A 14,097-nucleotide genomic window follows, 5' to 3' on the forward strand; every position below is an offset into this window, starting at 1 on the left:
TATTTAAATTAATTTGATTTGGAATAACATTGATTTTTATTCACCCTAGTTCATCTACTCATTGGCTAAAATCTAGTAGTAAGTCACAACTGGAGTAGGCAATTGAGTCAATGGAACTTACAAAGGAGGCGAGTCACCAAATCCCTACTTATTTCAGTGTGCCTACTCTAGTTGCAAGTTACTACTAGTTTTCAGTCATTATTTTCCAGGGCAGAAACTTAATAATACCTTTTGGAAAGCTGTTATGCAATATAAAATGTTCAAGTCAGCTTGCCTTTGCCCTTCACATATACAGTGGTGCCTCACAAGACGAATGCCTCGCAGGACAAAAAAACTCGCAAGACAAAAGGGTCTTGAGAGATTTTTGGTGCCTCGCAAGATGGGCCATCTTGCAATATTTTTCGTCTTGCGAGGTGCATTTCCCATAAGAATGCATGTAAATTTAATTAATGCGTTCCTATGGGGGGGGGGGGAAATCAGAAACAAAAAAAAGTCAGCAAAAAGTCACTTACCAGGTACAGTAGACTGAGCCCAGCTCCTCACAGTGCCTTTGTAGCCCCAGAACAGCTGGAAAAAGAGCACCAAACAGCTCAGAGTCGGCAACCAGCAGGGAGCCGGCAACCATTTTATGGTCGTCTCCGCTCCTGCCCCCCTTCTCCCTGCCTCTCAGCTGATCAGCCTAGGTCTAAGAGGCTTTTTCCATGCTAGGCAAGCCTCAGGAAGCCTTTTAGACTGAGCACCGATCAGCTGAGATGCGGGGGGAGGGGGAAGGAGCAGAGACGACCACAAAACGTCTGCTGGCTCCCTGCTGGTTGCCGACTCTGAGCTGTTTGGCAGTCTTTTTCTGCCTGTTTTGGGGGTACAAAGGTATTGTGAGGAGCGGGGCTCAGTCTACTGTACCTGGTAAGTGACATTTTGCTGACTTTTTTTGGGGTTTCTGACTTTTTTCCCATAGGAACGCATTAATTAAATTTCAGTGCATTCCTATGGGAAAATGCGCTTTGCAAGATGAAATTTTCGCTAGACAGCATTAACCACGGAACAGATTAATTTCGTCTTGCGAGGGACCACTGTAATGTAATGGGTTGAAATGCCCTTAAATAGACTATAAATACATTTGTAGCAATAACAACTGCAAAAAGCTATCATGATATGTGTCTACAGATTGTGGGGTACATATCTGATAATGTCCACTTTAGTGTTTATTTAAGTGATATTAGGCCCAGTCTCACGAACGCATTGAAATCTTCATCCCCCCCCCACTTTTCGAGAGGATACAGTGGGGTCTTGACTTAAGAACGGCTCGAGTTAAGAACATTTTGACTTAAGAACCGCTCTCATAGGAAAGTATTGACTTGACTTACATACTTAGATTTGAGTTAAGAACTGAAAAAAACCACGTGGGAGGCAGGGAAAGTGCAAAATGTGAACTTTCAGTTAACTGTTGGCCAGTGAAAAGGGTGCCTGTCTGCTTCCTCACTCCTCCCAGCGTTTAGAGAGTGGATTGGGAGTCTTCAGACTGCCTGATACTGCCTGGACTGTATTTTCCCTGCCTTCCCTGAACCTTTCTTGACCTAAGAAAAAAAGAAACAAAATATCCCCCTCTAGTGGTCGAAGGCAGAATAGCAGCTTCCCATTAGTTTCTATGGACTGAAAAGAGCAGATACGGATCAAATGGTTCTCAATGCATTCCTATGGGAAATGCAGATTTGACCTGAGAACTTTTTGACTTGAGAACTGCCTTCCAATACGGATTAAGTTCTCAAGTCAAGACCCCACTGTAGTTAAGCATATGGCAGAGCTGGCCATGAAGCAATTTGAAGCAGGGCACCAAACAGGATAGTGCTGTTTGTGCCCGGCAATCCATAAGCTGGCCTGTTGCCCTCAGGTACAGCGGAGGAGGCTGTCTGGTCCCCAGGGCTGAAGTCAGATTCATCTGCTCATCTGGTCACCTTCTGCACGGGGAACAGGTGAGGGTGGAAGGGAATCTTGTCCTTTGCCTCAGGGAGCAGAATATCCAAAGGCAGCCCTAGCATCTGCTTATGTTTCTTACTGCAGTCAGTGAATTAGCCCCATGCTTAGCTTTGGCTGGGCCATGGTCATTGTTGTTTTGTTCTGCTTTGCCTTTTTTAATATATAGCTAGATTAGGTTATTCAATCAAAATCAGTTATACAACTCAAATTAATTTCATCCTAGAGAAACAGCACTACGGTACTAAATACTATAGAACGGAAGAAGGGAGGAGCTGCCACAGTGATGTTATGTGCCATCAAATCAGAACCAACTCAGTGACCCTAATAGGGCTTTCAAAGTAAGTGAGGTATTTAAAAAGTGGTTTTTATCTTCCCTCCGCCAAGATTTTATGGCCAATCAGGGATTTGAACTCAGGTTCCCTGAGTCCTAGTCCATCACTCTATCAACTACACCCCACTAGGTAACCAGAATGGAAAAATAGAGCCTAATATGGGAAAATATAAACACCCGTCACCCATGTAGACAATACAAAATTCCTGTATTTGATGCAGAAAAATACAAACCCCAGTCCAGAGATTAAAATCTCATGGCACAATAATGATTTACTGTACAATCTTTTTATGGCACAAGCTTTCATGGACTGGAACACACTTTATCAGAGGCATGAAATATCATCTTACTTGACCAATTATTGCATGCATGCTTGGCTGAGTGAAGGGTTGTAATCAGTGGCATCAATGGGAATAATTTTTTTTTCAACAAACACCACTATCTCCCTTGAAATCATTGCAAACCAGAGGTTGTCACTCTTAAATCCTGTCCTTTTCAGTGGAACTTATCACTACCTTTCTTTGTTATGTTGATTTACATAAGAATGAAGCCTGACTGATTTGTTCCAGATGGGACCGTTCCTTACTAGTTTTGTACAGTGTTAGGATTTCAGGAATGATGACTAGCACCAAATTTTTCATTTTAGTTTTTTTTTTTATGTAGTGGTTGTTGTGCTGTTTTTTTAACAGTGAAACTCTTCCAAAATAGTGAACTCTTCATCACCACCACACACATCAGGTATAAAATTGGTTTATTGTTGTTCTAAATGTGGCTTCAGTTAATCATCTTCCAGTAGGACTTCGACATGCAGTTTCAACTAGTTTTATAGAGCGTCTGTTGTGAAGTGCGTGGCAGGGGAAAGAGGCAATGATATGATCTCCAGAATTTAGAAGGAACATGGTGTGGCTGATAATTACCTAAGTAATCGTATTTGATAATATGAGAGAGATCAGAATGTTCTTTGCTTTGTCAATAACAGAGATTGTGTTATTTTAGATGTTTGTTTTGGAAATATCCCAGCTGTCAGGTCTCTTGTTGTCTAGAGAGTTTTTTGGAGGTGGAGGGAGTGAAGGGAATTGTGGGTATGTTGTCCAGCATGGTGAGAAGTGCATGCTATGCTTTCAGCCTTCCTGTCCCTTGTGTATGGTATTGTTGTGGGGCAATAATTCTCAACCCTGCACCGCCCCCCTCCCCAGTGTTCTGGATGTCAGCTTCCAGAATCACCAGCTAGCATGAAAAATGGTTAGGGATGTGGAAGTAGAATTCTGGGAAAATCAAATAGCCAAAGCATGGGAACTAGTGCTGTAGTATGGTGCTCTCCATACTACCTCCAGCTGTATCTGGTGCACTGCTTATCGGCTACACAGCCATCAAGTTGGCAAATCAGGCACTCGAAGCCCAGGCTGACTTTACACTTAGCTCTCTGGCCTTGTACTATTCATACTCTTCAAGTCCTGCATGAGGATCCATTACTCTTTCTCCAGAGAGTCCTTAAGTGTGGAGGCCTAGAGACAGAATGGGACAGACAATGAGATGAGGAGCATGACAGCTATTGCTGCAAGGAACTGACTTGTTACCTTGCTAGATATCCACCACAGTAGCAGAACATGCATAGCCAGTAAAGAATGGTGAAACAAAAGCTTTCTAAGGAGCCTTTGAGACCCTGCTCTGTGTATACAAATCTGGCCTCATGATTTAAAGCTTTTTCACACTTCCATCATAATTTTTTCCTCTGCATTATAAGTAAGAATTGGTTTTAGCTTTTCCCCATCTAGAAATACCTTTGAGTTTCCAAATGGCAAGGATCAAATTATGTGAGTACTGTATACTTGTATTTTGTAGTCTGACCGTTGAGGAGCTCTGCTTTTTCTCCAAAACAATCCCTGTTTTAATTTTGTCTCTTAAATAAAAAAAAAGTTGTTGCTTCTGCTAGAAGGTTGCCCCATATGGGTGTACATTTTGACAAGGCTGGTCCTGTCATTAAACAGAATGTGGCAGTTGCCTCATGCATTTGATTTTAGGCTGTTGTCAAAGGGCAGCAAATTGTTATTTAATTTCTTAGGAAAAAATAAAATTTAAGTGTGTTTCAAAGAGAAATATTTTCTCTTTGCATATTACTCTCAGGCAAGTCCTAGTATCTAATCATCAGACTGAGTATGCTGTGAGCGAATGTCTGCTCTTACATTCACCTCCTTAAATGACATGGGATTTAATTTTCAAGGAAGAATTTTAGGACTGACCTGCATGTCATTCTGAGCAAACAATAAATAGTCTTGGGCCTTTTAATAAAATAAACAATATCATTTCTTGTAATTACTATGAGGCAGAAAGTTCCCATGTTTCTTCTATTTTTTCCACTGGTCCCAAAGCAATTGTTCTTTTGGCCATGACAATTAAGGAGGTGGAATTAAAGGATTTGTGTTCATTACTAATAACCGGTTATTAATTAAAGAAGTTCACATATATCCAGGGCAAACTGTTTATTAAATATGTGGGCTGATAATTATGTGGATGTATAAGAGTGCAGTTCTTCTGCACTCTTTCACAGAAGCCAGGAGGGTATATCTCCATGCTATTAACTTCCAGATGTTCCACTTGAGAGGTTGCTGAAGAGAATAAAGGTGCTCCTCCTTCCATAAGAGCCAGAAGGTCATGGTTTTCTTAGTGTGTTAAAAGGTATCCAGTTTACCTCAGGCTGCTGGAGAATATAAATGTTAATCTATGTTCACGGTAATTAGCACCAGAAAAATTATAGAATATTTTCTATTTTACAAATCTTTTAAAGATCTTCTGTAATTAGAAAGTATGATAATGTAGTAAACAACCCAGAGTGGCCTTGATTGACTGATTGATTGATTGATTGATTGATTGATTGATTGATTGATTGAGAAAGACCCAAGGCATCTTACACCATTAAAAAAATATTTAGAAGCTAAAAACAGTAAGTATACAAATATTTTGACTGTCTCATGAGAAGACTCCCTGGAAAAGACCCTGATGTTGGGAAAGTGTGAAGGCAAGAGGAGAAGGGGACAACAGAGGACGAGCTGGATGGACAGTGTCATTGAAACTACCAACATGAATTTGACCCAACTCCGGGAGGCAGTGGAAGACAGGAGGACCTGGCGTGCTCTGGTCCATGGGGTCACGAAGAGTCAGACATGACTTAACGACTAAACAACAACATACAAATATTTTAAAAGAATTAAACTAGTATTATATTAAAACAGTAAATAAAGTCAGTACTAAGAGCACATTTAAAAGCAACAGAGCCCAATAATCCATTTAAAGAAATCCCTCTCAGACAGAGTAACTAAGGAAAAGCCTGGCTGAAAAGAAAGGGCTTTGCCTGCTTGCGGAAGGGTAGCAAAGATGGGGCCAGCCTGGTTTCTTGTGGGAGGGATTTCCAGAGTGTGGGAGCAGCAACAGAGAAGGCCCTCTCCCCTGTCTCTGCCAAGCACACTTGTAAGGGTGGTGGGACTGAGAGAAAGGCCTCGCCTGATGATCTTAACACTTGAGTAGGCTCATAAAGGGAGATGTGGTCTTTTAAACCCAAGCCATTTAGGGTTTTATAGGTTAAAACCAGCACTTTGAATTGTGGCTGGAAATGGATCAGCAGCCAGGGTAACAGGGAAGTTATATCAGGCAAAATCCAAAGAAACAAAACAAAAAACAAGACAAGGCAAAAACATGTGGCACTTTAAAGTGAGATTTTCTAAACATTTCCCTGTAACCAGCTCCAGTTAACCATCTGGTGGTGGCATTTGGACCCCCTGGAGTTCTGAACACTTTCCAAAGACAGCATCTTACAGTAATCCAGCTGAGATATAACTAGGGCATGGATCACCATGGCCAAATAAGACCTCTCAAGAAACAGGCACAACTGGTGCACTCATTTTAACTGTGTAAAGGCAGTCCTGAACACCACCAAAACCTGGACATCTAGACTCAGAGATTAATCCAGGAGCACCACCAAGCTGTACATCTGTGTTTTCAGAGGGCATGTAACCTCCCTCTGATTTGACATGCCTAGGCCTTACAAATGACCTCCTCAGGCCTAAGAGGAGTCTCATCAGCCTGCTGACTACCCAAGAGTCCTTGTCTTCCTAACGTCCATAGCAACAAGGCCCAGAAGACAGTTCGGGGACCATGCTATAGTATACCAGTCCAAGGTAGAGCATTTCATCAAAATCCTTCCTCCTTCTCTTGAGAAGTGCTATTCTGTCCGTGGAATATATCCCAATAATTTTTTTGTGTTTCTGTGACAGTTGGAATATAAAGACTCATTTCAGCTTTGTAGCCCTCTTTAGAATCTAAGAGGTGATACCTTATTAAGATTTTGGGGAAACTAATACACTGCCTTGAAACACCTTCATAATTGCCTGTTAATAGAGATGGGCATGAATCGCAGTGCAGTGGTTCAGCCCAGTTCAGCATGGCACCTGTAGAACACCTGTGCTGGCACTGCACATTACTGGACCAAACCACCAAACTCTGGGTCAGGCCCATCTCTAGTTGTTAATTTGTAGTATATGGCAAGTTATCGTTGAAGTGTTGGATTCTATTAGAGATGGCATTATATGTAAGATATTGTTTTTTTTAAAACTCTGAATGAATTGAATAATCCTTTTTGTAAAATAGGGTCTTTTCATTTTTAATGAGATAATGACTTTAGTAAAATTGTACTTGTCATATGCCTTGTCAGGAATGCAAAATGAGCACTCCCACTTCAGTAGAGCAAATTTGTCATCCAAAGGGCCACTTCCTAAAGGCAGCTGGCTCTAGGAGACTTGTGGCAGGTCTTCGTTTGACCAAATGACTAACTTAATAGAAGGTTATTGGCTAGGCGTATGCTGATGGGCATATTGAATCCTGAGCCACCAAAAGCCTCACACACACACGTTCATGGATTCTGCCTGTGTAAAGACGCTTGCATGTCAGCGTCACCCTCAGCTTTTCTGCACTGAGCAGGAAGATCTGAACGGGGGCATTGCTAAATGATTTGAAAACATTTGTGTACAGTAACCAACGTTACAGTGACATTTGTTTACAGTCTCCCTTCAAAATGTGGAGAGATTAGGGTAGAAGGGCTGGTCCTTAAGTCCCATCCTCTATCCAGCCGTACAATTTATTGCTATATTGGGCTGATGCATAAGGCTAATGTGGTCAGGAAAGCAAGAGAGAGAATAAAATCATTATTGCAGCATTCAGCTGGAGTACATGCTGCACTGCTCTTCTGAACTTCTGTTCTTTTATGTCTATGTCAATATCCTTTGGAACTTCAGGATTTAGTGCAGATCACTCTTTGGCTTTTGGCCCATTTCCCTTCCCTGATTCCTGCTACAGTTTCAACAGAGTATAAAGCATTTAGGATCTCCAGAAGGTTGCAATATATTGAGCCAAATTTGGATTCACAGATCTCAGTGAACTAGAACGTCCAGCATCCCTGGCCACATTTCTGACAGTATCTGGAGAGCCATGTTTACTTATCATTGCCTGAATAATTACAAAATGGAAGGAAACACGGGAGACTACTCCAGTACCCCCTAACATAGCAACTGAGACTATGGAGCAACTGCCTTGTAAGAGAAAGGACAATGGGATGTGGGCTCCTCTTTCTAATAAGCCAGGATTTTGGGTTCCTTTGCTTTTATTTCTTTTCAGTGTACGCATCAAGGATGGGATGTTGGTGGGTGGCTTGGGTATACACACACACAACCAGTAGGCACACACTGTAACAGGAAGGTACCCTGTGTGGTGTAGCAGATACTGTACAGTAATGGACTAGGACTCAGGTGAACCTCACCTAGTCAAAGAAACTCACTGGTGCAATAGGAGATAGAACTGGTGAAATCACTTCTTAAATATCTCATTTCTCTTGAAAGCCCTATTAAGGCCTCTAACTTGACCCTCATTCATTTGCCATTATGAATCCTGAAAATATAAATGCTTCTCTGCTTAATGTACTGGGATTATTTGCATCACACCACTAGAAAAACAAGTTCCTCCACAGCATAAAATAAAATGCTATGCCTCCATGCCCTTCCTTAGCAAAAAGTATAGGAAAAATACAAACAGAAAATGAGATTAGGCTTCCTTACCTGTCATTTATTTGCTGTTGCTATGCTGTTGCTTGTTATAAACGAGTAGCAACCGGTACTGTGCTGTTCACACTCAAGCTCTGTAGCTCTAGGCAGGAGGATCAACACATCTCCTCACTCGACCTGTTCTAGAGAGCTGCCAAAACTATCAGAAGCATCTCAAAGGTAGCAGCAGAGATGACTGGCGAAGAGAGAGGCAGAAACACACTGAGCAGTCCATCCCCCATCAATACCAGCTGGTGTAGCAGACTGTAGGGCTATAGTATGCAATAGCACCTATTGTGTTCCATGCCTAGAAGACTGGGAGTCAAACTACACATGACACAGGGGTTGTTGTACAGATGGCAGTTCCTCAAATATTAAAAGTTGCCTGAGAGTAATTCCACAAGCTTTCCTAATATCTAGTAACTCAAAAACTAGCTGGCTTTGTTTTATGACTGATCTTCAGGATCGAACTCCTGCTTGGCTTGCATTCTGATTGCTGAAAGGCTAGGAGATGATTGTATGGTTGAAATGCTCATGTGTTTTCTAATGAGTAAGAACTCTAGCACCTAATTTTAGCCCTGTGAGCTGGAATCTTATTCAGTGACCACACAGCATCTCCTGCTACATCTGAAAGCAGTGAACTAGTTAATGGGCTATAGTGAAGACTTCATGATCTATACGACTTCTATTTTCCAAACACTGCTGCTGAATCTTCTGTCTCCCATCCTTGGAGGCAACTACCTCATTTTCCCTTAACAGTAGAGTCACTGCTAAAAGCTGGTTCCTTGGAGTGGCATTTTGGGTTGTCTGGACTGTTATCATTAATGGTATAAGGAGGAAGAATAAATACTGTTTCCTGGATATAGCAAGTGATTTGCCTAAGGAGGCCCAGGAAGTTTTGGCTGACACTTTGTGAACAGCTTATGTATCAGTCCTGTTGTAATCATGCATGTGTAACTTAATGGTAGAATTGCATCTTAACCAACCAAACAGGGATTTGAATCCACAAAGAACCCCAACACTGTGCCTACTTTACCATGCAAATGTCTTATGAGAAAGGCTGTTGTAATTGTTCTGTTTTGTAGGGCTCTGGCAGTAGAGGAATACATGAGTTGTTGCCAAAATCCAGGCAGTTATTGGCTAAAGACTAAGCTTTGGCACACAATGTGGAAAGACAGTGTTTTGCACTACCACTGTTACTGAGGCCGGGGTCTGTAGTGCTTTTCTGCTCCAATAAATGCCTCCCCATTTTCTTTAGCTGTATTTTAAAAGTAAGAATTTGCACTAAAGACCTAATATTGTTGTCCTTTTTTGTTTCTTTTAGCTTGGGAACATCTAGAGATCTCAAAAGTATAATTAAAATACACAGAAGAGTTGATTTGTTCCAATGCATGTCCAAGAATTGGTTCTCCCCAGCTTCTTCAGCCAGTTTGGCTGATATTTAATCCCTGTAAGGCACAGGAACTCTGGTTTCTGCAACTAAAACTAGTAAATGTCATCTGAATACACTGTCACATTTAAAAGACTGAAGCAGTTTTCATCTGCAAATTGTCAAAGTTCATTTTATGCCAAGTCTGAGGGGAAAGTGCCATCTCCTCCCTTCTTCCATTTCTCTTTACAAGGATGACTGTACGTCAGCCAGCGTTGCCCTGTCTTGTTCACTGGATATGTGTCTTCTGTGCCATTGTGTATTTTTTTTGTGTGGTGCTCAGTTCATGCTATGTTAAATTCATATAATATCATTTTATTATTAATAGCACTTATACCTTATTCTGTAGCAGAGAAGGTTCCTATCTTACATCTGAACAGAAACAAGTGAAGGCAGCTCCTATTAGGCTGACAATTTAGAAAACAGAAAGACCAATATAAAAATGGGATGGGGAGAGCAAAGAAAAACAAGAAAATTCTGATAAAAGTTCAAGTAATAACTAGATTTAATGCAGCTATAATGCTATGCAGTGCTTTAATGCTGTATTGTTAGGTTTCTTAATTAAGGCCACCTAGACTGGAAACAGTCCTAAAGCTGCAAATTGATAGGGTAGTCCTAGCCTTCTCAGTGTGAAAGAGTTGCTGCTGGATAATACTGAAAGAGAGGCATAGCCCAATGCAGCTTGCTTCTCAGATTAATAGTAGCCCAGGTTTGTTTTTCTTCCTTTTGACCTTATGCGTAAAGAATCCCAGACAGTGCAGGATATCCACTGGTTATGTCGAAATAATCTCTTGTGTTCAATGGGCTATGCTCCCTCCTGGCCACAGAAAATGAGAATCCTGTGTATGGATCTTCCCCTGGTAAAGTCTACTTCAGCTTCGCATACGTACTGCTGCCATTATGATCTAGAGACCTCTGAAACCACTGATGCCAGGCTATGTATATTCAAATGATGTCAGGGTGTACGGGAAGAAAAAATAGACTGCAGTTTGGGGCAACAGCCCGTTCTTCTTCATAATATATCATTTGGGGTGGGGGGGAGGATAACTCTGCAATGGCATTGGAGAAGGAAATAATACAATGGCTGGGAGAACATTAGCAGTGGGAAGAAGATTACTCACTGTTGAGTGAATGCTGTTATGACTATGGTTCCCAACCTTGAGTCCCCACTAGATGTGTTGGCCAAGATTTCTGAGAATTGTTGTCCAGGAACATGTGGGGACCCAAGGTTGGGAAGCACTGTGTTTAAATCTTCTAGAAAAGCAGGTGATCATCAACTGCCCTTCCCAGATGCAGTTTTTAGGAGTGCACATTACATCCCTATACTGCCTAACTGTGGAAACAGTAAATTGAGGGTGTCTTTTTATCTGATTTATTTTTCTTTAACTGGTTAACTGGTTACAACATGCAGGTTTAATCAAAATGGCAAAGCCCTGATCAGCGCTTGGTTTTATTGAAAGACCATTTGGAAAAGATAGTGGAAGGTGTCAGACCATTCTCCCAAATGCTGAATGACCACAGCCTCAAGTTGCAGTCCAAAAAAAAGTTACAATTTTGGACTGCACCTCTTGGAATCTTCTAGCCAGCACTCTTGCTGGATGAGTTATTCTAGAAGTTGTACCCCGAAATGTAACATTTCATAGTTGTGCTACAGTCATTGCTGCGTTCATACATTATTTTGCTTGTTGGTTGACCTCTCTCTCGGGGTGTCTGTGTGTGTTGGGGTTTAACTAGTATACCACATGGGACCAGATTTGGCCCAAGGGCTGTTGGTTGCTGATTCCTCTAATAGGGTAAAAAGTTCATCCAAATCCAGTGGAAAATCATTATGTGCAAGTTGTACCCAGGTTCAAATATAATACAAGGGAATAAAAGGAATACTAAGTTCTGCCCGTACAGATTTTGCCAGTAAGTCTCTTGAATTAGAAGTTCTGAATATTGAGTAATACAGAAATACAGAATAACAATGCCTGAATTACTCCTGCAGAATTGAAAGTACTTAACTGGCTGAGCCAGTTTTCATTTATTTCTATGGAAGAGTAAGTCAACAGGGAGTAGCAGGGTTCTTTTAAAATAGACCACTGCTGTTTTTTTCTTATTATTAGCTGTTCATCTCCACCACAGCCCACAAAGTAGCTCTCTGAAGTCCCTTTATAATAAATGCACGCATGACTCATGCTAACCACATTTGCAATTCTTCTCCCCTCAGAAATCTTGGCTAATCTCAGAGTCCTTCATCCTTTTCTGTTTTTGCCTAATATTTTTTTTCAGAACCTCAGACTTGCTAAATTCATGCTAAAGCACACAAGTTTACTTAATATTTTAAAATCCCATCTAATTTAGAAGTGCTAGGCAGTTAGCAGTAAAAACAATCTAAAGTGCCATTAAATGTATCTAACACACAGGACAGTGCTGTGCATGTGAGGAATCAAAGCAGCTCACAGAAAGAACATTCCTGTGGTGAATTTTCCCCACCAAAAGTGTATGGTACTGCTTGCCATCTGTCATGACATCATGTTATTGGGAAGACGTTATAAGCCTGCAGGAATGGTACCGTTAACTTTCTATAACATTTTCTATAATGTTAAGTATGTTTATAGCAATTATTAGCATATTCCCCATCCCTCATTCTCTCCTTCGCACACACAGCATTGTTCCCCTGTATAACATTGTTCCCTATTAACTGCCTCTATGGAACAAAATGTTGTGATTGCTTTTCCTCCCAGCAAACCCCAAATTTTCAATTTGGTTCTTCTTGTGATTGAGCAAATATGAAGGTTTCTTTTAACTAATAATTTTTCCCTTAGGGCAGATTTTTCCAACATGGCTCCCTCAGAGATGTGTCAGAATACAAGTCTATAATCTCTCCAGTGCCGCATTAGGTTTACATTGCTGTTTTCATTGTCATATGCATATTTATCAACATTCAGGATTAATTATTCCCCCCAACATATATTTTCACTTTCTGTTCTATTTTTTCTTTTTCAGGTGCTATGCAATGGTCCTGGGACATGTGTTCCCATATGCATATCTGCCCTTCTACTCAGGATGCTGGGATTAAAACGAGTAACCATTGTGTATGTTGAGAGCATCTGCCGTGTGGAAAACTTATCCCTGTCAGGAAAGATTCTTTATTATTTTTCAGATTACTTCATTGTTCAGTGGCCTGCTCTGAAAGAAAAATATCCCAAGTCTCTCTATCTTGGGCGAATAGTGTGACAACAAAAGACAAACTTAGCTTGTGGCACTAGAACTATTTCCAGACATTTTAAGCCTCTGAACTTTCCAACCATCCAACAGTTTGGGGATCATGTGTTTGAAGAAATTGTATATTTGCACAGACTTGGAAGTCAGTTCCTACATGAACTGGGATGAATGTGTGGGTAAAACTAGCATTCTACGAATTGCACTGCTTACTACAGTAGTTCTCATCTGGCATCTCCCCTACCCCTGCATTGTGATATGGGCACCCTTGCTCCCCATCCAGCCAAAGGAACACCTTTCTAATGTGGCTCAAAATAAAGAGAACAAAGCAATAGGGGGGATGGCTGTCAATTATTTTGAAATAGCACCATGGAGAAGGCTGTGATCTTACATTCCTGAATGTTTCTTTGTCTTGAAAGATCTCCAAACTGGTAAGAACTAGAAACAAAAAAATTGCACAGGTGATATCAGTTTCCTGACTTTTAAAAACTAGATTGGTTGTATCTCAAAATCAGCCCCTGTGAACCCCGTTTGTCCACAAAAATTTCAGAAATGTTAAGAGCTACACTTATTAAATTTGAATGGCTATTATATATTCCTTGATTTAAAAATAACTAGATGGATTATATTCAAATTCTCTTTTCCCGAAGCCTTAATTGGTTTGATTAATGGTTGGCTTTTAGTAGCCTTGCTCATAGGTGTTTGCTGATCTTCTCTGTTAAACTAGTACAAAGTGAATGAATATGGGAAGGGCAATGCAGAAGAAAGAATCTGGGGTGTGAGGGAAAATAGAGAGAAGGCATGGGGCGAGGGCAGGACTAGCAGGTTTTTAACTCAAAGTCAGGCTCATCTGCTATTTATTAACATGGCATGGCACAAATTGCAGGACATTTACAGAGTAGCATAAGCCCTTTCTTCTCTTTCTACCCTCATCTTTTTCTTGCTCCATGGCCAATTGCCCTAGCTGAAATTCCTTTTCTGATTTCCACTTTTGAAATTCTTGGGAGGTTAAAGTAGTTTCTCCTCCCTTTGAGGCATTCTCCTCCTGAGCATCATCTTTTTCTTGCTCAGCT

The 14,097-nt window shown here is 40.9% G+C and overlaps 1 protein-coding gene across 3 annotated transcripts in view; it reads left to right on the plus strand.

The window, feature by feature from the left end:
- Nucleotides 1-13,356, plus strand: part of ALG14 (ALG14 UDP-N-acetylglucosaminyltransferase subunit) — a 36,977-nt gene extending 23,621 nt beyond the window's left edge. For 2 of the 3 annotated variants that reach the window (XM_020788642.3, XM_072997973.2), the window contains one exon: nt 12,809-13,356. In XM_020788642.3, the coding sequence (XP_020644301.3) occupies nt 12,809-13,039 (231 nt within the window). In that variant the 3' untranslated portion in view covers nt 13,040-13,356. Of the gene's footprint in view, nt 1-12,225; nt 12,371-12,808 lie in introns of all 3 variants that reach the window. The other variant, XM_020788643.3, reaches the window with a different exon arrangement.
- The last annotated feature ends 741 nt before the right edge of the window (nt 13,357-14,097 follow it).

The sequence above is a fragment of the Pogona vitticeps genome, chromosome 4 (genome assembly GCF_051106095.1).
Source record: "Pogona vitticeps strain Pit_001003342236 chromosome 4, PviZW2.1, whole genome shotgun sequence".
Classification (NCBI taxonomy): Eukaryota; Metazoa; Chordata; class Lepidosauria; order Squamata; family Agamidae; genus Pogona; species Pogona vitticeps.